Raw genomic sequence first — 25,898 nt, 5'->3', positions numbered from 1 at the left:
GAGTAAGGCAGAAGGGTTGTGAACCATTCTAGGGCGGGGCCCTTAAGGGTGGTGGGGAAAGCTTTGCAAAAGACTGCATCTTGGGATATGTATAGGGCGACATTGGTGATGTAGACCTTAAGGTGTTCGTCAGGGTCAGTTTCGCCAGTATAGCGATCCAGGGTGAAAGGTTCCCACTGGGCTGGAAGTGGGGTGTTGGCGATAAAGTCAGTGAAGGGGTGACGACGCTTGGGTTGGTGGGGGGGAGCAGGTGGGGTGGGATGGGATGGTTGATCATAGCGGGGAAGGTGGAGGTTAGGTTGTGAGGGGGGATGTGGGTTGTTGGAAGATATTGTGGGTTGTATGGTGGAATATGTGTGGTGTGTAGGGTGGTGGGTATGTTGTAAGGGATCTGGGTGGTAGGGAGGGTAGCGGTAGGGGTTGGGGGTGCGGTAAGCCCCGGTTGACCAGATGGGAAGTGATGGGGATGGGTAGAGGTAACGAGTGTTTGTTGGGTGGTGGTGAAGGTGTGAGGGGTGGGGTTGTATTCACTTTCTTCCTCTGTGGGTTGGAAGGCCGGAGACTTCACAGCTTCAGAAGTTTTCTTGGCTTTTCCCTTCAGGTTGGGGTCAGCCTCGATCCTTCGCCTTAGGCGAGAGTTCTCTTGCCTCAATGCCTCCATTTCATCAGCGCTGCATTTCTTCAAATCCACGAGTTCTTGTTGCATCTTTGCTTGGCCGTCTAGGATAGCGGCCAGATCAAGGGTGATGCCAGGAGGTCTAGAGGGACCAGCATCCACTTGCTTGTTCACTCTAGCTTTGTTACGGGTGGAAACCATCTTCAGAGAAAAATGGATACTACAGGTGTTCGTCTCGTGTCCCACGGTGGGCGCCAATTGTTCCTGCATAGAACAAATAAGATGAGTTAGGCACAAGTATCACCTTACCACGTAGTCCGCTATCTCTTCAGTTGGTCTCTTCCCGGTTGATATATGTCAGCTTGAACCCGGGAGTGGTTATCTGCAGAAGGGTCTCCGAAGCTCAAGTAAGTCAAAGCTCCCAGAAAGTCAAATCATGGATTAATGAATGCGTACCTTTAATTCGTGGGGTCCATGCGTATTTATAGAGTATTAATGATGTTCGTTTGTCCAATGGGCTGGGCCTTGGTTTGGGCCCTAGCCTGGGTTATGAGTGGGCCTGGGCCTAAACCCAAGCCCCCAAGGTCCATCGAACGCGGGGACCTCCATTTTACTAAGTCTTCGAGGGCGGTCTGATTCGTTTATTTCTTGGCTTGTCGGATGTCGTCCTTGGCCGTGTACTATCCGTGTTGGCCATTTTGTTACTTTGGCCTTAATTCATTTAAATTCCAGATCATGGCGGCCCAGGTCGTGTACCTGGGTTGTCTCTGGCATGTTCGTGAGGTCTATCATTTATATGGTTAAATTGATCAGGTCCGGTATAAGTTAGATCTACTCGGCCTAGGCTGAATACTTGGCTGCTTTGATGTTTTTTTTTACTTATTTGATTGAGTTCGATTAGGTGTGGTACATATATCATGTTTAAGATCATGTAAATGCTGATAAAAGAAGAAATCTTCATATAAAAAATTGAAGGGATAGTCAAGTAAAAATTAAACTTGTCTTCTAGATTTCTTTAAAGAGTTTTTCATGTTTCTGAATTTAGAATCTTTCTTCTGCTCAACAAGGTTATGAAGTGGTTCCCAGGTGCAATAAGATTATTATCTCTAGACATGTGTTTTGGTTGGTAAATGATATATTTGTGATGATTTGTTTGAGTTAAGTACATTTATCTTGTAATAAAATATTTAGCAGTTATTCTTTGGTTATCACATATGTTGAAAGTATTGATATATCACATGCTATTATTATAATTGTTGAGAAGTTTGGTTAGAGACCATTCAAATTATAAAATTTTGAGGTTCAAAATTAATTAAATAGAGAAGTGATGATACATGTCTTTACAAATGAGTTTTTTTTATGTAAAATTCATGGTATAATTCATTAAGCAACATTTTCATATGGTGTTAATGTAATGGTGCAGCGAAAGAAAAAAAATGTTTGTTTGATATGGTAAATGTTATTCTACAAGTTCTAGCTTGCCTAACATTATATTAGTCAAATTTTATATCTTGCTTACCATTTTTTTGAACACAAAAGATTGTGATAAAACTTTTTATGAGTTATGAAAGAAAGGAGAACCACATTTAAAATATTTCAAAGTGTAGGGGTGTCTTGTAAAGGTTAATATACCTTTTAATGAGAAAAAAAAATCTTGGTTATATATATTATAAAGTGAATGAATATATACTTCATTGATTTACCATCTAGTGTAATATTATTTGTGTTACTTATATTATGGCAATATGTCCAATTTCTTGAGATGATTAAAGGATAATGTAAATTGGATATTGATTTTGGTGGCACAATATCAACTATTGGTTATGGTTATGTTATAACCTTGGATGAAGGTGTCCTATAATGGAAATATGTTAAAAAGTTGTTGTTCTATCATGATCTATTATGCAAGCATAAATTATTTCTTTTTCCAATGCATCATGACAATCATATTTTTATATTTAAAGTTTTTAGTAAAAATGTCAATGAAATTGAAAAATTGACATATGAGAATGAGAGACAAATATATTAGAAACTTAATTACTCATGATATTATCTCTCTTGACTTTGTCAAGTTAGAAAGAAATGTTCCAGATCTGCTTATCAAAAGGTTGATGCATCAACAACAAGTATTTAAGTCGTCGAGGGGAATGAGACTATAGCCCATAAATTAGTTGCAACAATGGACACCCATCTCCACATGAATGGCGATCCCATGGAATGGAGTTCAATGGGTAACAACGAAGTTGTTGTTGACTAAAGTACACCAAATAATTTGATTAAATTTTATGTCTCATTCCTATGACGAGGTGTACTATAAATTGTGACAATAATAAGGTTGAGGTATGTGCATTATTATGCTTATTTTATAAAATACCTCTTAATAAACTTAATGGTTGAGGTATGTGAATTATTTTATAAAATACCTCTTAATAAACCTAATGCTTGAGGTATGTGAATTATTTTATAAAATACCTCTTAATAAACCCAATGACAATTATTGTAGGGGTGTGAGTCACAAACCACCCTTTGAGGGTTTACCTAGTTAGTGTGATGGTGGGGCCGCCACTGTGAGACATGGGCAAGTCTCTAAGTGACACTCATGAAACAAGATACATGCACAAGCCCGTAACGTGCACCCACTGATTAGAACCTATAATGAACACCGATATTGTATGTGTTATTTACTAAAACTCGACCACAAGGGATGTAGTTCAAGACAATCAAGTCTCTGCATTTTCTCGGGTGGAAATTTATAAGCACTAGGTGTAAGGGTCAGACCCGGAAGGTTCCTTACACTGAACTACAATATTTTGTTTTAAAAGATAATATATTTTTTGTTTTTTTTTTAAATTATGTGGGGGTTTGTTAGAAATATTTTAATATAATTTAAAAAATAAAATAACTAAAATAAAAATTCTACTGTTACTCATGTTTTTATAGACCTTTAATTTATGGGTTAATGTTTTTTATGGCTAACGGCTATATTCTTATTACTATTTACTCCTTTGTCTCCTTTTGCTACCTATAAATACCACCAGGTGCATGGGGAAGAATAGAACAACACCAATAACAGAGACAACAAAGACAACAAACTCTAGAGTTTTTCTCTGAAATGTTTTTCATTTCTTCTCTATATTGTCTTTAAGACAGTGGTGTTCATAAGGTTCAGAGATCCTTCGCTGCACTCGATTGATCTGATGGGTTGTTGTATCTTGGGAGAGAAACGCATATGATAAGAAACACATATGATTGTATATTGATATATTTGTTTAGCCCTGTGCAGTAGGGGCGTTTTCTCTCTAAGGATAGCGCTATGCGTGCCTCAACCTAGGATATTTCTACTCCTTACCTTTTATCTTTTATTTATTATTGTTATTATAATTGTTGATCTCTGATTAAAATTCATTGTTTTATATATTGTCTTAGTATTATTATTGATTTAATAATTATTATTATATTATTTCATATTTATATTATTATTAATATTATTTGAGTAATCATTTTCTAACAATTGATACTATGCATTCTAGCCCCTGACGTGAATTGTGCGAGAGAAAAGGCTTCATAATAGTCCAAAGGAGATAATAGTCCAAAGGAGAAATGCAAGCACAAAAATATTCTAATTCTTTCATTTGAATACAACCACAGTTTCTGAATATTGTATCCACTCAAATCAAATATTGACTATGTATAAATTGTTCCATAAAATGCTCCATAAAATGCTACAAACAAGTACCTAATTGCACTAGCATCATGACTTGCTAGGCATTACCAATAAAGTCTGTGACAATATGAAAAAAAGTCTGCAACAATAAGAAAATATGTTCTCAACCAATTGCAAATACAAGCAATGTATATAATCATGACAAAGTCCTTATTTTTTCCCACTTTTCTTGAGCTTAGCACCACTAAAATTTCCTTTTTGTGGTGTCTTTGCTTTCAACTCATTCAATTCTGTAAAAAGAACATAATTAAGAATAAATAGGCTTATACCATCTTGAAAATCAAATTGAATGTATTGTATTAATTATTATTGAAAGAAAAACAATACTTTAACCTTCAGAACTGATTCAATTGGATAACTTTCTTCAAGGCTTGGATTCACTAGTTTGTGAATACCTTTTAAAGGATTACCCTGTGAATTAACACAAACTAAAATCAACACAAAAATTTGTCTGTTTAAATATTCTTGACTTAACCCCTAACACACATAAAGTAATATATTCAATACACACATCAAACAATATATTCAATCTCAATCTCAACAGGAAAATACACTAAAAACTGAACAATACAAGAAGGGAAAATGATTAAATATATATGAATCATGTCTTGAAGTATGAAAAATACATGCAAAGGAAAATGATTAACTAAGAAATGAATAAATGAATAATAAGGGAAGGGGAAAACATGCAAAAACAAGTATTACTACCATATGTAAAGAAACAAATAAAAAATTACCATATTAGGAGACATAGTGGGAGGATGCTCGGGCATATTTAAATCTTTTAAAACTTTGGCCTTCTTTGCTTTAGATTCTTTCGATTTACTATAAAATTTATAAAATGATAATTAACATCAATTTTAAAAATTCATTAACAAACTAAAAACACAACTAATTGATGTTAGATGTGATGAATTTACCTTTCAACATGTTTCCTTTGAGCTTTTTCCTCCTTCCGCTTTTTCTTCCTATGAGAGTTAATTTTGTCCTAAATTTGAAGAGAAAAAAAATGAAACAAATTTACAAGGATGCATATATTTACAATAAGCGAACAAACAATGACCTAAAATGATGTTGAATAAAACCATACCTTCATATCTCTTTCATTTATATTTGGATTCCACATGCTAGAAAATTTTGGAATTGCTATTGTTGGAAAGCATGTCTGCAGCTGAGCCAAAAATGTTTTAAAAGCAATAAACATTTCAGTTTTGATGGCTTCCACTTGTTCTTGTAATTTTACTTGCATCTCCTCTTGTATCTCTACTCTAGCATTCCTTTTTACTTCATCTATTATTTTTTGGATTTCAATTGTAGACTTAGTTCCCCATAAATCTGTAGGTGCAACCCCTTTTCGATATGTGTGTACAAAGCCAAGTCTCTCTTTACCCAAGACTTGGGAAAATAAATCATCCTGAGTTGTGCTTTCCTCTGCTTCAGGGTTTAAAGTAATGGCCTCCTCAAGCTCTGACTGAAAATCAAAGCACATCTACTTAATTTGAAAGAATTATAAGTGTCAAACAAAATTAAGTATAAATGATAGAGATGTTCATACAAAAATTCTACTTGTTCCATCCTTTGTCTTATTTCCATTCTTTGACTTGTGTGTCAAAAGGAACATTTCTACACGGGAGGGCTCTTTAGCATCAACATTCTTCATCCTCTATTAAAATTAAAATATGTAAGATTAGTTCAACCAATTTTCCTACAAAAGCACAAGAAAAATTGTCCTTAACTAGTTTTCTTACCTCTTCTTCACGAATTTCTGCAAAAGTTTTTGATCCAGTGGTATGGACAAATGTATACTTTGCTCTGCTAATTTTATTCTTCTCACTATGTTCCTTTAAAATAAAAACACTACATTAGCAAAGGAAAAATTTAATCACAAAGTAAGAAAGTAACCCAACCAAAAGGTAGGAAAAAAGATCAAATATGTACAATTCAACCTCTAATTAATATGAAAATTAACATCCAATACCAACAAACAGAACAAAATAGCACCTCTATCACATAAGGAGGAAATAACATAGCTAAAAATAAACTATAAATTACTATTACCTTAGCCATGTTAGATTTCATTGTTCAACTGGAATAATGGATGGTCGATTCTTTAAATTGTACTCTTCCTTCATGTTTGGCTTGAAGAACTTCTTTTTCAAGTGACATTTATGAGTCCTCCAACTTGAACCAATACTTTGCAAGACCCATTTTTTACCACGTTCTTCTATATCAAACTTTGACTACACCAAAACATATTTGAATTAACATTAATATCAATTCAGAAATAACTTATGTGTTCAAAATAAAACCATAAAGTCATTCCAAATGGAAATAAACAACATTCAAAAAGTTCGAAGTCCAAAGTCCAAACCTTGTTTCGACTATCCCACAAAGTCACAAGAATTGATTTCGTCTAATTAACATTTCAACATTTCAACATGGTTACACCATTGTCCCATCGTTAACCAAAATGAAGAAGTATTCCAGACATTGCTTGTAGTAAGGTTTTCTTAAATTTAAAGGTAGATGCCATTTCACATTCATTAAGCAGACGATACTCATACTAAAAAACAAGTAAACAAAGTATCTTATGAGAAACATACTCATCACTGGTAGAGAAACATTCATTTTTGAAGGAAATTAATGAAATACATTGTCATGCACCAAACAATTAATAAAGATTTTGAAAACTTGTTGGCACTTCGATTGTCACATGTAATTCAAAAATCATGAAATTTCAATACAAAGGCAGATTTAAATCTAAGTGGCCCCTGTAAAGAATTGGCTTCCGACAAAATGCAAGGACCTCATTTGATGTATAACACAAATCTTACCCAATAAGAAATGACTTCAGCTATTGTCCCTACTGCAATATCTAAATATAAAGATGTCACTATGGTGATATCCAAATATTATATGTTGTCAATTTATAAAAAAGATAATATCATAAATATCACCGATTGAAGATTTAAATATTTTAAAAATATTTTCAATATACAGTTACGAAAGAAAAAAAATGTTGTAAAGAATGATGTGGCATTATCATAACTTCTAATGAGTTTGATTATAAATTAAATGACTTTTCAAAGATTTACTTGACCTTTCACAATTTTTATGTATGTATTACTTATAAACTGTCATAGTCCCAAATTCCACTTTAATTTTTGCTGTTATAAGCATTTAACTCCCATTAAGTAAAACCACACATTTATAGCTAGAGTGATGATTTGTAGTAATTTAACAACCATCAGAAAATTTGTGAAGCTTCTATACACAAATTATATTTTGTAGCAGTTTTACTTCATTAGATCGAAGACACGTTTAATCACTCATCTGCAGAGTATCAAAATAGAACTAAAATACATTTGTAATGTAAGGAACCTAACTCATACAGTTTCTACACAAAAGGGCCTAAATGTAAAGATAATATAAGAAGGCACCTTATCTTGTTTGATATACAGAGAGAGGAATGAAGTTACCATAATCTTGAAGAAGAACATACTACAGAGGTGAGGGGAAACTTTAGCAAGAATCAAAATATACATAATACATACAAAACAAGATGTGTCAAACTTTATAAAATAAAAGAATTACTCGTATTTGAATCTTGAAACAAATAAAGCAAGTATGAGTTGCTTTGTCTTTATCATAAAAAATAAATAATGTTATCTTATCTTGAAACTGATCCAAAAACAGTGACAAATTTGTATAACTCTTAACACTAATATATTGACATTAACGTTCAATCTTGGTCCAAAATCAATTCAGAAATAAATAGAAAGCATATATCAATGATGAGAAAAAAATCATACCTTGACTGTTTGCCACATATCCTCCCAATTATTTTCAACTCTCTCCAAGTTGTGTATGTCAAAGGAGCAATGTGTGCATTCCTAGCCAATGTTCCCAAATAAGAGCTCAAGGCAGCCCTATATTGACCAATAGGTTGGCCAAGAATATTTAGTCTAACTTGATGCGATCTTCATGACTCAAACCATGAGTCTTAAGACACTTTGTTGAACCCCTTTTCTTCTTGATAACAAGACCTGTTTTTATAAATGACAAAAGAATAATATTGTTTTTGTATTTTTTTCTAAAGAATATATATTATCAAGTACTTTACACTTACTATCATCGTTAATCAAATAGGGTGCCAAGGGTGTTAGGCAAGGACTTGATGTTGTCTCCTCTAGCTCATTAAGAATTTCAGTCATTGATCCACTTGGCCATGAAGCCTTATGCTTCTTGGTGTATGTTTGAACTTCTTGATAATTAAGGTTATCTTCCATTGAGCTGGTAGCCCATGAAACTTTACCTCTTGCCCTTATTGTACCACTGTAAAAAATTAAAAACATAAGCAATTTAAATAGTGAACTCAATCATCAAGTGACTCTTATCTAGGTTCTTCTCTTGTTTCTTCATCATCTGTTAAACTTGCATCAATGGTTGTTCTAGGTACATCATCCCTAAACCAAATATTTTCATCTTCATTAACCGTAAATTGAACAAACATTGAACTTCTTAATTGATCATCTAAGTGCTTTTCCACATCTTCATTCTCTAGATCACCATATATATCAAACAAATCTTTAGGGGTGGTGTTAGTAACAACATGCCAATGATCATTTGGGTTTTTTGTATAGTACACTTGCATTACTTGAGATGCAAATACAAAAGGATCATTTTCATATATCAACCTTGGAAAATTTATGAGTACCAATCCAAAACCATCTTGTTTAATTTGAAACCAATGACATTTGAACAACACAAACTTGAAATGTCCATAGTAATCCAATTCAATTATATCTTTCAAAACTCTATAGTAGGTAACATTTTCTACCAACGGATTTTCATCTTTCTTGCTTCTAAACTTGACTGTAGATGAAACAACCATAACCCCTGAATTTTGTGTTTTTCTTTCATGACTTTCAATGACAAACTTGTAGCCATTTATTGCATATGCAGAAAATCTTCTCGCAACTGTATTTGGCCCTTTAGACAACCATTTAACATCTTCACTAACATATAAATTCCTTACTCGATCTTCAAACCATTCATGAAAAGTAAGACATTGATCTTTAGCCTTATTCCATTTTCTTGTTGAACCTTGACGATTGTGACTGAAAACAAATTCTTCATGTTGCCTACAGAAAAAAAATTGAATATGCTATATATGTTAAGTAAACTATAATAAAGTGTAGTAATAATATGTATTCTTGAGTATGCATATCTTCTTACTTGAGAAATGGTTTGATAGCTTCAGAATTGAATAACACATATCGATGAGCTTGCACCCATGTAAGAGGATCCAAACTTGTCATGACTCCATCTCCTATAGGACCATCTAAACTCCTTGCTGGTTTATTGAATTTTGTTTGGATATCGTTATCTAAGTACCTTGAACAAAATGTCAAACATTCATCTGCTATATACCCTACTGCAATAGAACCCACTGGATAACGTCTATTACGCACATAGTTCTTTAACTTAAGAAGAAACTTATAAGCATAAAAGTATAAAACTTAAGTACAAATTAAGAAGAAACCTACTAAAGGACAAAAATATAAATCAAATTACTTCTCAATTGGATACATCCAACGGTAATGCACGGTCCTGCAATTCTAGCTTCGTATGCTAAATGTATTGATAGATAAACCATTATAACAAAAAAAGATGGAGGGAAAATTCTTTTCCATTCGTAAAGAATCAATGTAATTTCAACATCCAAACATTCAAATAATTCAATATTGATAACTTTGGAGCATAAAATATTGAAGAATGAGCTTAACTTAATTAAAACTCTTCCAACTTCTTTTGGTAAAACTCTTCGTACTGCTATTTTAAGTAAGTCTTGCATCAGAATACGAAAATCATGACTTTTAAGCCCAAGAAGTTTTTGCTGCTCAAGTTGAACACAATTAGAAATATTAGACCCATAATTTTCTGGAAGCTTCACTCATTTCAAAATGCCACAAAAGATATCCTTTTCTTTTTATGAAAGAGTAAATCGTGCAGGTGGTAACAAATATTTATTTGGTTCTATTTCTATTGGGTGAATGTCCTACCTTATACCCATCTTTACCAAGTTAAGGCAAGCTTTGATATGATCCTTTGATTTTCCATCTACATTCAATAGTGTTCCAATTACATTTTCACAAATGTTCTTTTCGATGTGCATTACATCGAGATTGTGACGGTGCAAATTAGTATCCCAATATGGCAACTCAAATAATATACTTTTTTTTTCCATAGATCAACATTATTTCTTTTCCTCTTTTGAGGGTTTCCAAATAAATTTTCTCTCTTTCGCCAATTTTTTCCAATATAGTAGAACCTAATAATGGAATCGGAGCAACTTTAAATTCTTCATAGCCATCAAAACACTTCTTATTTTTCCGCCATTTATGATTGGAGTCCAAAAAACTACGACGACCCATGTAGCAATCTTTTTACTTTTCGACAAGTACTTGGACCATGTATCATAGTTACACACAGGGCATGCCAACTTTCCACTAGTACGCCAACCTGATAGCATAGCATAGGCAGGGAAATCACTTACAGTCCTAAGTAATGCAACTCGAACATTAAAATATTGCTTACTAGAGGCATCATAGGTTTCAAATCCTTTCTCCCATAACTCCTTTAGCTCATCAACTAGAGGTTTTAAATAGACATATATGCTACTTTTAGGGGAAGAAGGACTTGGAATAAGTAAAGATAACATCAAATAAGATTGCTTCATGCAGGCTCATGGAGGTAGGTTGTATGAAATTAGAACAACCGGCCAAATAATATATTTGCTACTCATTGTCTTATATGGATTAAATCCATCACTTGCTAACCCAAGCCTCACATTTCGTGGATCCAATGCAAAATCAGGATGTAGTGAATCAAAAGTTTTCCAAGCAAGTGAATCTGTAGGATGCCTTAATTTTCCATCATTAGGACGACCCTTCTCATGCCATTTCATTGAATCAGCAGTTTTTTATGACATATATAACTTCTTGATCCCCGATTTAAGAGGAAAATACCTCAACACTTTGGCTGGAACCGGAGCAGAAACTACCTTGCAAGAAACTTTCTTCTTAAGATTTAGACACACTATCTCTTTATATCTAGAAGCGTCGCACTTGGGGCATGTATCTTCATTCTCATGCTCTTTCCAAAATAGGATATAGTCATTAGGACAAGCATGGATTTTTTCATAACTACAACCTAACTCTTTGATTAAGTATTTGCAATCTTGGAATGTTACCAGCAAAGAAGAGTTTTTAGGAAGCAATTCTTTAAGCAATAGTAGTAGCGCACTAAATGATACATCGCTCCACCCATAAAGCTTCTTAATATGGAGTAAACAAACAATGATTGATAGTTTTGAGAATTTTTTACAACCCGGGTATGCTTCTTGACAAGCATCACGTACTAAATTGTAAATCCTCACCATTTCTACATCAAACTCTTCATCTTCATCCATGATGTCATCAAAATCACACTTAGGCATCATGAAAGTATCCTTTAGAAGTTCATCTAAATTATCATGCATATTAGCCTTTCCTTTATCCACTTTTGAAGATCCACCTTCCCCATGAAAAATCCATTTATCATATCTTTTATCAAATCCATCACAAATTAAGTGTTCATACACTTCTACTTGGTTACTCCAACAAGAATTATTTCAATTCTTGCATGAACATAAAATTTTATCACCTTATGCTGCATTACTAAATGCAAAGTTGAGAAATTTGTTTAAACCATCTAAGTACCTGCTAGAAGATCTTGGTTGACTCATCCAACTCTTGTCCATGACTCTGGTTTTCTCGTTAATTTTCCATGATAATTGTTTCAACTACTGTTAAGATAATTGTTGTAAAAGACATAATTGAATTAGATAATTGTTTCAGCTTTCTGGTCCAAAAAATATATCACTCAGAAAATCATATTTGTGGTCCAAGTTTAAATGCCATGAAGCAATGAAATCCAAGAAATAAACACACAAGCGCCGTGAATTGCAATAATTTTTGGCAAAAACTAATTACTTAAATCATACATGTTACTAGTCACAACATCATAAAGACTGAAGAACCAGATAAAGATTCTTATCAACTTAATGAAAGATCAAGAGATCCTCTAAAAAAATATTCAAGGTAAACCAAGATGGTGGGAATGTATAAGATGTGTGGGAATCAATTAAGTTCCTAATCAGCTGGATGCAAACAAAGGAATGGCACTGCAATACGAAATATGGAAATCTTGTAGAACAACAAAGGTTGATTAAAATATATTGATCAGCCTCTCTCTGTCATCCTATTCCATTGTAGGTACAAAGAGATCCGTACAATTATCAATTGAAATGATAAAATTGTTATTAACATATTTGATTGTGCTTACCTCTTTTTCTCTCTCATTAAATGGGGATATAACATTGTTTGGTCGTGTCTCCAATAAAACAATGTAAGGGTCTAGTAGTGTTAGAGCAAGCCTGATGGATTTGACTCTCTCTATATTATATACACTGATGAACATTATCTATTCTATGATCTTCAATCTAATTTGATGCAATTCAACAAATTACATACTTGAAACACAACTTGTTTATTTCACAAATTTACTGAATTACAAATTTTTGCAATTTGTATTTCTATTTTAAAGAATTTCACTCATAATTTTTTAAAAGTATGATCAACGGTGAAAAATGTATTGTTAGCACCTCTAAGAAAAAAAGAGAGAAAGAATTTAGGCAACCAACTTCACTTCATGAATTTTCAGCAAGAAATTGTGCTTAAATAAGTAATAATTTTGAGATCACTGATTGATACACATATTTTAGACCCCATAAATGGAATCATGATATACATTTATGCCAAGTTCTGTAAGCATTGATCCATTGATCCAGCATCAATAAAATCCAACTAACAAAAGGAATAAATGACCAAACTAACAATCCTGTATTAAATAGGTAATATTTCAAAACTAACAAAGCAAGTTTCACTCTTCTTGAAATTGTCTGAACTTGGAAAGCATATGTATGTTTATTGAACTCCAACGCAACAGATATTTACATTCCTCTGCCCTATAAAATGACCAAATAAACTACAGAACTATACATGCACACAATTGATTCACAAACATCAATCACATGTTCTAATAAAATTATTTCGCAGGAACATATTTGAACAAGAAAAATGAAATGACTATAAAAACTTACGATACATCGCAATCTACAGTCAAATGAAAATATGAAAACTCTATAAATAGCACCAGAATCATGCGTTCTAGTGTGCAGCGTAAAAAGCCAATACTATCAGCATTGCTTGCACAGAGGATTAGTTTAAAAAGGAAACTGAAACATTATACTGCCAGCTTAGGTCACCATCCTTGACTAGCAAGGGAAGTAATTGATGGTTGAAAACTCTGAAAGATTTAATAGTTGAATCTGATCATATAATGAAGGATTTTCCTTTGGATTGGCTTGAAGAAGGTGCAAATGGATATCACACAGATTTTTCTTGGAAGCTCACTTTGCTGAATTTTCTTTGGGATGAAGCGTTGGGCATGCACTAAGTAAGTGTGTCACGTATATGAGAAAATTATCTTTCTTTGTTGAATTGTTTCACCGCTTTATCAATCTTTTTCTTTTCCCTGTTGTATTTGTAATCTTGTTTTAAAGTGGTTGGAAATGTTTTTAAAGGTGACTCCACTTCAAATGGAGAAGCATAATGCTATACTTGCAAAGCTAAAAAGTGAAGTGGTTCAAGCTCATGATGAGGTGCTAAAGTTAAAAGGTGCAGTTCCTAAAGGTATGATATGATATTTGTGAATTAATCATTATGTTATGATGTCTAATGTTTTCACATAATACCAATAGCATTCAATTATGCGACATTTGAAAGCATTGTTCTTTTGCAAGGTAACTCTCAAAATCCATTTGAAATGATGATACCATTGTGATTTAGGCTCTAGGAAGTTTTCTAAAAGAAAGCAATATGGAGATGTGAAAATGCAAGATGAAACTGCTTCTTTATCTGAAGAAAAATGGTTTTATCTATGGTCCTGAGAAGAAGGAAGAAGTTGATAAGTATATTCACTCAAGGTGAGTAAGTGGATTGCTTTTGTGGTTTTTGATGTTGTACATGGCATTGGAAAGCTTGCATTCTTTGTATTTTGACGATAAACATGATGGTAAATAGTTACCAAAGCTAGCTTGAGTCTGTTGAATATTAGAGAAAAGTTATCACCCTAACAAGCATTTTATCTATCAATTAAGAAGTATTATGAATTTGAAATTGGATCCTTGAATATCATTTAGGATACTTGCAGATTTATAATGTGATATTTTCTAATAACCTTGATATGCATTTTTTAATGCTATCTTTGGATGTTACATTTTAGTTCTTTACATTTGTCGATTATGTTACAACTACTCAGTTGTTTGTGTGGCTATGCGTCGAAACATCTATTTTTGTTAGTGGTATTGTAGTTTTCTATTCTATAATTGATGGTCCATAGGTGAGAGCAATAACAATGTTTTTTTTGTACTATTATTTTAGGGCTAAAAGACTAAAAAACCACAAGGTTTCTCCCGTGCTTTTAACTGATGTTTGTGTTCTTGTACACAAGGGAACTTCATTATCGTGATCTACAATCACCTGTAGCAAGAGTATGAAGTTGATGATAATGCTAAAACTTGAAAAAGAAAATGAACTTGTTATATCTTGTTGTAGTTGATTATAAAGCTAGAAGTTTATTTTTGATAGAAAAACGAGAAATATACTTTTTTTTATGTAATTACTATTCTTAGTGATCTAATTCTTCATTTAACTAGTTAGATATGGATTCAAATCAATTGCAAAGTGATACATTTTAAATATTCTTAAGTAATTACATCTTTTACCTTAATATTAGCTTTATGTTTTCATTTAATACTACTTGCTATATTATTTTTTCTTAACCATACAATCAATCTATCATATTATATATATATATATATATATATAATATAAAAATAACTAAAATCTAAACTTATGAAAAAGATAAAAAAACGACACATATGTATGCACGGGTCTAATACCAGTAAGTTAGAAAACCATATACATGTAATCTATTATTGCCCTTAGCTCATTAAAGTAAAAAGGATAAAGAGTTTCTAAGCTATGGACCTTAAACACAGAATGGGACATAGGCACCAATCAGAAAATGAAAAATTTACATTTGTCATTTTATATTTCAACATATTGTTTGCATTTCTGATGAAGGATTATCTTGTTTCCTTTTCGAGTTATGAATATGGTGAAGTTGTTTAAGAAAGATTTTTGAAAATTCCCACCGGACATTAAGATAGCATGCTATCTAGATGTGAAGGTTCATTTCTCAAGCTCATGAAAGGAAGAAGAGAGTTGGATTCAAGCTTAAACACACATGGCAATAACAACACTTAAAGAGCAAAATGAAAGAAGAAACAATAAAAATGGAAAGCATAGAAGATGAAGAATGGAAGAAGCACGCCACTCATAGGGGGGATCTAAGCCAACCAAACCCTAGAGATGAGTGATGGAGCCGCCACTTGCAAGCAAGATAAGGCAAAGGTGAGTTCACTTCTAGGAAGGAGAGCTCACGAAAATTGGTGGTTGAATGCACAAAGTTTATAACAAAATGATCAACCCTTTTACAAGACAAGGAGCACCCTTTAAATAGGAGTTCATAGGGGTCCTTTAGCAAATATAAAAACATGAAAAAGGATTAACTAGCAAACCCTAAACCTAATGTGAGAGTCAGTCTTGGCCAAGTGAAGGGAGATGATTGGTGGAGGCATTTCCATAAGGATTCTAGGCCAAAAGAGGAAGGAGACCAAGTGACCTTCTAAGGCATAAACCATAAAGGCAAAAGGAGACAAGGTACATGTCTACTTTTGCTTTTGCTTTATGCTTTTTGCTTTCCTCTCTCTTCCACTTCATCCAAGTGCTCCAATCACCAAGTGCCACCTAGTCATGCTCTACTTTCTCTTAATTACCTACAAAACAAGACAAACAAGGATTAGCATGTTGGTTTAAGTTAATCTAATCTTAGTCAAAGGTCAACTTTGGATCAAAGTCAACAAGTCAATCAAAATAAGTCAACTAGAAACCAACTTAGGGAATTCAAACTAAAGTAATGCAAAACAAAGATAAAGATGCAAAACAAACCAGCTTTATGCTTTTAGTGATCCTTCTTGAGGAAGCTTCTAAGGAGGTGGTCACGCCTTCATCATCCTCCCCTTCTTGGAGAGAATTCAACCACGAATTCTTAAACCCTACATCAAAAGGAGAAAGGTCACAAACATTGAATGAGTTACTTATGTTGTAGCTTGGGGGTAAGTCTAACTCATAAGCATTGTTGTTAATTCTCCGAATGACTTGAAAGGGGCCATCCCCTCTAGGGAGGAGCTGAGATTTCCTTTGAGTAGGGAATCTATCTTTTCTCAAGTGAAGCCAAACCTAATCTCCCTCTTGGAAGATGACTTCCTTTCTTCCCTTATTACCATCCTCTTGTTGTTTCTTAACTCTCCTCTCAATGGTTTCCTTGACTTATGAATGCAAGTCTTGGATGTACTTGGCTTTGGCCTCACCATCTTGGCAAGTCCATGCCTTATGAGTGGGAAGGGGAATGAGGTCCAAGGGAGTTAGGGGATTGAACCCATACACAACCTCAAAAGGGGAATGAGAAATAGTGGAATGCACAACCCTATTGTAGGAAAACTCTATGTGGGGAAGAAGTTCCTCTCACTCTCTAATGTTTTGCACTATCATACATCTTAGCATTTGCCCTAGGGTTCTATTAACAACCTCTGTTTGACCATCACTTTGGGGATGGCAAGTGGTGGAGAAAAGAAGCTTGGTGCCAAGTTTACCCCACAAGGTTCTCCAAAAATGGCTTAGGAACTTGGAGTCCCTATCACTTACAATGGACCTAGGTAGGCCATGTAGTCTTACCACTTCCTTGAAAAAAAGATTTGCAATATAAGTTGCATCATCAATCTTATGGCAAGGAATGAAATGGGCCATCTTAGAGAACCTATCCACCACTACAAAATTGGAATCCCTACCTTTTTTGGTCCTTGGGAGGCCTAAGACAAAATCTATAGATATGTCAACCCAAGGCTTGGAAGGGATAGGCAAGGGAGTGTAAAGACCATGGGGTTGGACTTTAGACTTGGCTTTCATGCATGCTATGCAACTTTTGCATTGCCTATCTACATGCTTCCTCCTGTGAGGCCAATAGAAGTGTTCTTTCAAGACTTCCAAAGTGTTGTTGGCCCAAAATGCCCCATTAATCCTCCCTCATGTGCCTCTTTAATGAGTGAGGCTCTTAAGGAACCTTGGGGAATGCAAAGTCTCTTACCTTTGAAAAGATATTAATTGAGAAGGTAAAAGTCTTTGTAAGCCCCTTGGTGGCACTCACTAAGAATGGAGGAGAAATCAACATCCCTTGGATACAATTCCTTAATATGATCAAAACTAAGAAATTTAGTTTCAAGAATTGAAAGGAGGGAATGCCTTCTTGAAAGTGCATCTGCCACAATGTTAGCCTTTCCTTGCTTATGTTTAATCACATATGGGAATTGCTCTAAGAACTCTACCCACCTAGCATGTCTCTTGTTTAACTTGCCTTGGCTTTTCAAAAATTTGAGTGACTCATGGTCACTATGTATCACAAACTCCTTTGAAAGAAGATAGTGTTGCCAAGTTTGCAAAGTTCTCACAAGAGCATAAAGCTCTTTGTCATAGGTGGAGTAGTTGATGTGACTCTCCTTGAGTTTCTCACTAAAATAGGCTATGGGGTGCCCTTCTTGGAGAAGCATGACCCCAATGCCTATATTGGATGCATCACTCTTAATTTCAAAAGTTTTGGAGAAGTTAGGGAGGGCTAAGAGTGGTGCATTGATCAATTTTTGTTTTAAAGTTTCAAAAGCCTTTTCTTGATCTTTGCCCCACTTATAGACCACACCTTTCTTCACCAATTCATTGAGAGGGGCGGCTATGGTGCTAAAGTTTGGCACAAACCTCCTATAAAAACTAGCCAACCCATGGAAAGACCTAAGCTCACTTACATTCTTTGGGGGAGGCCAATCCTTTAGGGCCATCACTTTTTCTTAGTCCACATGGACCCCATGTTGATTTATTTTGAAACCTAGGAAGATCACATGATCCATCCCAAACACACATTTCTCCATGTTAGCATACAAGAATGCCTTCCTTAAGGTCTCTAACACACTCCTTAAATGATGCAAGTGGTCATCTTGAGACATACTATAAATGAGAATGTCATCAAAGTACACCACAATAAACTTCCCTAAGAACTCTCTAAGAACATGGTGCATGAGTCTCATGAATGCACTAGGTGCATTGGTCAAGCCAAAAGGCATGACTAACCACTCATATAATCCAAAATTATTCTTGAAAGAGGTTTTCCATTCATCACCTTCTTTGATTCTAATTTGATTGTACCCACTCTTCAAGTCTATTTTAGAAAATATGGTTGCACCATGTAACTCATCAATCAAATCATCTAATCTAGGAATAGGATGCCTATACTTGATGGTTATGTTGTTGATAGCCCTACAATCTATGCACATTCTCCATGTTCCATCCTTTTTGGGGACAAGAATCACGGGCATTGCACAAGGACTCATGCTATGTTGCACCCACCCCTTTTCTAACAACTCATTCACTTGTCTTTGAATTTCCTTAGCCTCCTCGGGACTAGTCCTATAGGCTGGCCTATTAGGCAAAAATAAGTCTTGTATGAAATAAATTTGGTGTTCTATACCTCTTAGGGGTGGGAGACCCTTTGGAGGTTCTTTAAAAACATCTTTGAACTCATCTAAGACTAATGACAAGTCTAAGGGACATCTAGAGTGAGGGTTTTGGAAGGAGGGGGAAGATTCACTAGGATAAGCTAGGAAGATGGATTTTTGGGCAAGCATTACCTTCTTCACCCCTTTGAGGGTGATCATGCTCTTCTTGGACTCATTGCCATGCCCTTGCGCCTTCTTTTGCGCCTTCTATTCTTTTCTTTTCTTTATCATTTGCAATTGGTCCTCATTGACTTCTCTTGGTGAAAGAGGTAGTAATGTGATCTTTTTGCCTTGGAAGCTAAAGGTAAATTTGTTGGCATGGCCATCATGAAAAGCTTTCCTATCAAATTGCCATGGCCTTCCTAATAAAATGTGGGTTGCTTCCATGGGCACTAAGTCACATAATACCTCATCTTTGTAGTTTCCAATGGAGAAGTTAATAAGGACTTGTTTGTCCACTTTAATCTCACCTTCCTCACTAAGCCAAGAAAGCTTATAGGGCTTGGCATGAGGGATGGTTTTCAAGCCAAGCTTGTCCACAACCCTTGTGCTAGCCATATTAACACAACTTCCACTATCAATTATGAGGGAGCAAGTTTTGTTGTTGATTTGGCACCTTGAGTGAAAAATATTTTCTGTTTGGTTTTCAAATTCTTTAGGCACTTGGCCTAGCATGCGCCTAACCACCAACAAACCTCCTTCATTAGGTTTGATTTCATCCTCACTTGAAGATTGGGAAGAAGTGTGGGAGGAAGAACTTTTAGGGGAGGGGGGAGAAGAATGTTCACTTTCAACCTCTCCTTTAGGGTTCAAGATCATGTTCCTCTTTGTTGGGCAATTTGAAGCAATGTGACCATAGCCTAAACACTTAAAACATTTGATGGAACTAGTTCTTGAACTTTGAGAATAGTTTGCACTTTCATGGGAGGTTCTAGACAAATTAGTCCTAGGTGGGTGGTCTTTGGAAGGTGGTTTCTCATCCTTTCTTTCCTTTCCTTTCCAAGTTCTAGAGTAGTATTCATTGTATGAAGTATTCCTCTTGGCCTCTTGTTTCTTTTTCAATTGACTTTCAACTTTTAAGGCCAAGTGTAAAATTTGGTCAAGAGTGGAATACTCATACAACTCAACTACATCTTAAACTTCTCTTCTAAGACCACTCACAAATCTAGCTATCTTTTCTTCTCCACTTTCAAATTGGAGTCCTACTTTGAGAAGCATGGACTCCATCATTTTAAAATATTCATTCACACACATAAACCCTTGTTGAAGCCTTTGGAGCTTCAAAAGAGTCTCACTCCTATAGTAGGAAAGAACAAATCTAGCGTGCATCAAAGTTTTAATGTCCATCCAAGATGCCGCGGGTGGCTCTTGGTTAATATTGTCCATACACAATTGATGTCACCATGTCATGGCATAATCTTCAAATTCTAAAACTACTAAATCTACTTGTTCTTGATCACTAACTAAATGAATATTGAAGATTTGGTCCACTTTTTGCTCCCACTCTATGTAGAGGTTTGGATCATTCTCTCCCTTGAACTTTGAAATCTTGATTGGTGGAGGTTGTCTTTGTGGGATTGGATTGCACCTTCCACCACCATCATAGTCGTGCCTTCTTCTTCTTCCACCATGGCTAGAGTCCTCGGAAGAGGACCTCCTCCTTCTCCTCTCATCTTCCTTAAGCTCAAGTCTTTGGATGTGCTCTTGTAGGAAGATCTCACTTTGCCTCCTATCCACCCTCAATTGGTCAAAAGTTTCTCTCTTACTCACTTCCATCTCACGTAAGATGTTGGCAAGGGTCATTTGTTCACTTTCTTAGGCCATAGGAGTCACCATGGGAGAGGAATAAGGTGAGGCCGACTCCTCCTCTTCCTCTACCTCCAACATTAGATCCATATTCATGTTCCTACACCAAAACTCACCAAAAACCGAGACAAAGAAGAGGTTAGCTAACAAACAATTCCAAACCTGAGACCAAGTGTGGTCTTCTCAAGCACCCAAGTGTTTTTTATCACACTCCCAAAGCACACAAGCAAGGCTAGCACTCACACTACAAAAAAGATTAATTTTAATGTAGATTTATTAACGGAGGTTATAAAACCTCCGATTTTACACATAGTGAAGGTTTTCTAAACCTTTGACAAATACTAGAGGTTTTATGATAAACCCCAGGAAAAATTCCCTCCACATTTTTTTCCATATCCTTTTTATATATTTTTTTAAAAACCTTTTTATCACTTCGTACGTTCGAAAAAAGGGGCACAGACACACTATACCAACGTTCGAAAAACTCACCTGATTCACTTTGTTCGTACGTTCGAAATCCACTTTCCTCAAACTTCACCTCGTTACGTTTTCCTCAATCTCACTCTCAATCTCAATCTTTGCAGTTGCTTCCTTACTTCTGAACGATTTGCTCGCGATTTCGTTCGAATTTCACCTTACTTCTAAACGGTAATGGTGTTCCCTTTCTTTTCTTTAGGTTTTCAATTTTTTTCGTTTTGTGGTTAAATTCTGACTTTGAAATCCTTGATGCTTATTTTTGTACAGAGATTCAATTATAGGTGCCACATTTTCTGAAATCTAAAGTGTGTCTCCGTTGCTCGTTCACTAGCTTTGCATCTCCAATGGTGGTCGACATCTTTGTTCCTGAAAGCAAATCGTGCTTAAGAAAGAACACAGTGCTCATGCTTATCAAAATTCAAAGTTGGCTACATCAGCCAAAGGTATGGAGATTTATGTGTTTTTCTTCCTCTATTGTTGGACTTGTCTGTTATTCCTTTCAACTCCGTTTTCAATCATTTAATTGGAAATTGGAGTTGGTGGAAGATCTTTCTTTACATTCTTTTCAGTTTCTTAATCTCCATTTCCACCTTGTTTGCAAAGACATGGGAGTACTCCAATTCTCACTGTTTGGAAGCTCACAGTGTTTTCAACTTTGCTGGTCATCAGTACTCCTTTTTCCTTGATAAATATGTGAAAGAGAAACCAGATGTATATAGTCTTGTTTCGAGTGTTGCATTTGCTCTCATATCTTTAGGCTTGTCTAGGCTGAGTCATTTAGGATTTGAGGTTGATCTTCTGTACTTTTTTGTGGACTTCTGATTGTACAACTCATGAAAAAAAAACTATGGTTAGTCATTGTTGGAGGAGCTTTTAGTTATTCCCTCATCCTTCTTCGTTCCAATTTGGATCATCAAACAAGAAGTAGGTATTACGCACTTCAACACTAAGATAATGTAGTGATTGAAATTGGTTCGCATTCACAACCACAAGGAACCAATCATAGTGTTACTCAAGTGGATTCAACCCAAACAGTTATGGCTACTTCACACCCAGTAATTAATATGGTTTGGCCTTCAAGAGGAACAAGGCACAGTGCTTCTCAAGTACTTTCACCTCAAGAGGGTGGTGCTGGTGGTCCCCCCTCAGAAAACATTTACGGTACCAAGGAATATTTCAAAGCTATATCTTTGCATTCAACTCTTGGCAATAAGAGAGGGTGTACATGAGAAACTGCTAGGAACTCAAATCAAATTAAAACATTTATTTCTGTTTGATGTATAATATATTGATGGATACATTGGCATACAATCTTAGATAAAAGTTAAAAAGCAACAACTAAGGCATATGAGAGTTTGATTTTGTGAGAGGCTTTTTCAAAGTTCATCTTTGGGAGATGAGAAAGATCCTGTTGGATTATCAGAGGAATTTTTGATTAGGTATGAAGGCATCATGGCTATGCCACAAAGTCTCTCCTTTTTAGATATGTTCCTTTGCATTTTGATGTAACCATGTTCTCCCCATTCTGCTCCCCAAGAGTTTCTCACTATCCAGTAATTAGTCTCATCAATCGTTGTTCCATACTCCACAACCCCTACACCATGGTTTAGATCCGTGCTACAATCACCGGTAAACACTCCTTGTAATATTGAGCTGTATGATTAGTGAGTAGTGATCATTAAGCTTACCACATTTGCCCTGATCTTTCACATCAGTGACAACACCTTTCTTCCTCCAATCCACCGAAGCAGGAACACTACCAACATTCTTGTACATGAAGGTGCCTTTACCATGTGGCGTGCCTCGGTACATTTTGTGGTGATGAACCTTTGAGCCTGCATAGGTACTCCTGAATTCATGGTTGGTCATGTCAGCGAACTTGTTCAGTTTCATCTTGTAAGGCTTATCCATCTTGTTAGTGTTATGGAAATGCATCACATTCGCTTTGAACACGTTAAACCGTTTGTGCTTCTCACCGAGGCTTTGCGAAACCGTGTGGTGACTCCTCCATCTCTTGTACAAGTCCCACAAGCTTTCCTCAGAAGCCAAATCCTTCTCATGAAAATCAAAGTTGTTGGCCACTCTAAGAACCAAAGAAAGGGACAGAACAACCCACAAGAGCTTCTTCATTGCCATGTTTGTGTTTGGAATCAATCAATGGGTTCTATAGAGGCTCTTAAGAAGGAGAATGGGAGTGTTATCATAGCAATTTCCATGCATGTAGACATAGCTGCGAGGATACTCTTTCCCAATGAGAAGAGACTCTTCTATCGTGTCTTTAGCGGCTCCATTTCCTCTGGGAGTTTCATTTCAGGGAACTTTGCACCGAATTGGCTACTAGTCTGTTGAACTTTGCCCTTGCCTTGGGAACTTGGAGCCATTTCATCCGCAACACATTGCAGGAGTTGATACAAGAGTTTTGTACCACACCTAGCCAAACTCGACCAAATAAGTAAGCAATGTGTGATGAAGGATTATCTTGTTCTTTTTTAAGATTATTGAATATGGTGTGAGTTGATTAAGAAAGCTAAGCGAAATCCCCACTGGACATTAAGATAGCAAGCTATCTAGATGTGAAGGTTCCTTTCACAAAGCTCAAGAGAAGAAGATGATGGATTGATTCAAAACAAAAAGGAAATGGAAAGCAAATAAACCATAGAAAACAAAGAACAATTAAAGGAAGAAAAAAACATAAAATGGAAAGGAAAGAAATGGTAAAGATGTGAGAAGCACGCCACTACAAGGCTAGGCTAGAAGCCATGGCAACCTTGAAGATGAGTGGATGTGTGCCGCCACTTGCTATGCAAGATAAGGCTTAAAAGTATTCACTCCCAAGGGAGGAAACTCTCACCAATGGTTGAGACACAAGAGTGTTTTTACTTCAAAATGTTCAACCCTTTTACATGTCTAGGAGCACCCCTTATATAGAAGAGTTTAGGGGCCTCTAAGCAAATAAAAGATACCTAAGGATGTCTCTACAAAAACCTAACCCTAGCTTCTAGAAACTAGGTCAAATAAGGTTACAAAAATGAGAGACAAAAGAGCTAACTATGGTGTGTGCAAGGCTAATTTCGTTCTACCACAAAAGGAGACCAAGAATGTGTCTCATATGTCTCTAGAAAGTGGCCATAGTGTGCTAAAAACAAAGGAGACCAAAGGTACATAGGTACACTTGCTTTATGCCTTTTCTTTATGCTTTACGCCTTTGCTTTACTCTCTCCTCCACATCATTTATGCTCCACAATCACCATGTGCCACCTAGCATTGTTTTCTTACTCCTAATTAACCTACAAAGCAAATAAACATAGATTAGCATGTTGGTTTAAGTCAAGTCAACTATAGTCAACAAGTCAAACCTAGTCAAAGGTCAACAAGTCAACTAAAGCTGATTCAACTAAGTCAACTTAGGGAATCAAAAATAACAAACATAAATGAAAGGGATGAAGGATTAGTGAACTTCCTTTCTAAACATGCTTAGTCTTCTTAAGCATGTGCCTCCATCCTTGGTTGGGGTCAATCCTTCATCATCCTCCCCTCCTTGGAGAGAATTTGACCACAAATTCTTTAAGCCTTTGTAGATGGAGCTTGACTTGATTTGGGGGAGGATTTGCATCTCCGTTTTTTGAGCTCTTGTTCCATCCTTTCTAAGGATATTACCCTTAGCTTTGGTTAGGCCATCTTTATTTTCTAAAGTACTCTTCCTCTCTTGCTTGTGCTTTGGGCCTTCCTTTTTGGCTTGGGAAGAGAAGGAAGAATGATGCACATCTTGCTTTGGAAGAATTTTTTTGTAGGCAAGTAACACCTTAGTGAAAGCTTGCCCATTTTCTTTTTCTTCTTTATCTTTTCTTATTATATTTCTATCCTTATTAACTTCTTGAGGTGATAGAGGTTGTAAAGTGGTCTTTTTCCCATTTATGAAGAAAATGTATTGGTTGGTATGACCATCATGTAAAGATTGTTTATCAAATTGCCATGGCCTACCTAGTAAGATATGTGTGACTTCCATGGGAACAACATCACATAACACCTCATCTTTATAGCTTCCTATGGAGAAGTTAATTAGGACTTGTTTATTGACATCTATTTCTCCCTCTTTACTTATCCAAGCAAGCTTGTAGGGCTTAGCATGAGGAATGGTCTCTAAGCTAAGCTTTTCCACCAACCTTGTGCTAGCTACATTGGTACTACTTCCTCCATCAATAATTAGAGAGCAAACCCATTTGTTAATTTTGCATCTAGATTGAAAAATGTTTTCTCTTTGAGTTGGCTCAAGCTCACTTTGATCTTGACCTATCATGCGCCTTAATAACATAGGGTCTTTCTCAAAAATTTTAGTTTTATTAGAGGAAGAAGATTCTTTTGAAAGAGAATGGGGAGATGAGTGTTCACTTTCAACATCATTACTCTTCTTTAAGACCATGGTCCTCTTGGTTGGGCAATTTAAA

At 35.5% G+C, this 25,898-nt stretch overlaps 1 protein-coding gene and 3 pseudogenes across 1 annotated transcript; 1 reads left to right on the top strand and 3 right to left on the bottom strand.

Moving 5' to 3' along the window:
• Window positions 1-4,564: 4,564 nt before the first annotated feature.
• LOC146886980 (uncharacterized) lies at window positions 4,565-6,407 on the bottom strand. The gene is made up of 8 exons (XM_085671963.1): window positions 6,399-6,407; window positions 6,089-6,181; window positions 5,896-6,003; window positions 5,431-5,811; window positions 5,261-5,328; window positions 5,078-5,165; window positions 4,668-4,751; window positions 4,565-4,570 (listed from the first exon to the last, which is right to left on the bottom strand). Exons 1-8 carry the CDS (start codon window positions 6,405-6,407, stop codon window positions 4,565-4,567), a joined length of 837 nt encoding a protein of 278 aa, XP_085528089.1.
• Window positions 6,408-8,733: 2,326 nt separating this feature from the next.
• Window positions 8,734-12,144, bottom strand: LOC146886979 (uncharacterized; annotated as a pseudogene).
• Window positions 12,145-21,797: 9,653 nt separating this feature from the next.
• Window positions 21,798-22,682, top strand: LOC146886978 (uncharacterized; annotated as a pseudogene).
• Window positions 22,683-22,829: 147 nt separating this feature from the next.
• On the bottom strand, window positions 22,830-23,589 carry LOC114180597 (vignain pseudogene; annotated as a pseudogene).
• Window positions 23,590-25,898: the final 2,309 nt, after the last annotated feature.

This window comes from Vigna unguiculata, chromosome 4 (assembly GCF_037176805.1).
Source record: "Vigna unguiculata cultivar grain cowpea cultivar isolate G323 ecotype 2 chromosome 4, ASM3717680v1, whole genome shotgun sequence".
NCBI classification, from domain to species: Eukaryota; Viridiplantae; Streptophyta; class Magnoliopsida; order Fabales; family Fabaceae; genus Vigna; species Vigna unguiculata.
Note: the sequence above shows the minus strand (reverse complement) of the source record. Positions and strands in the feature narration are given on the sequence as shown.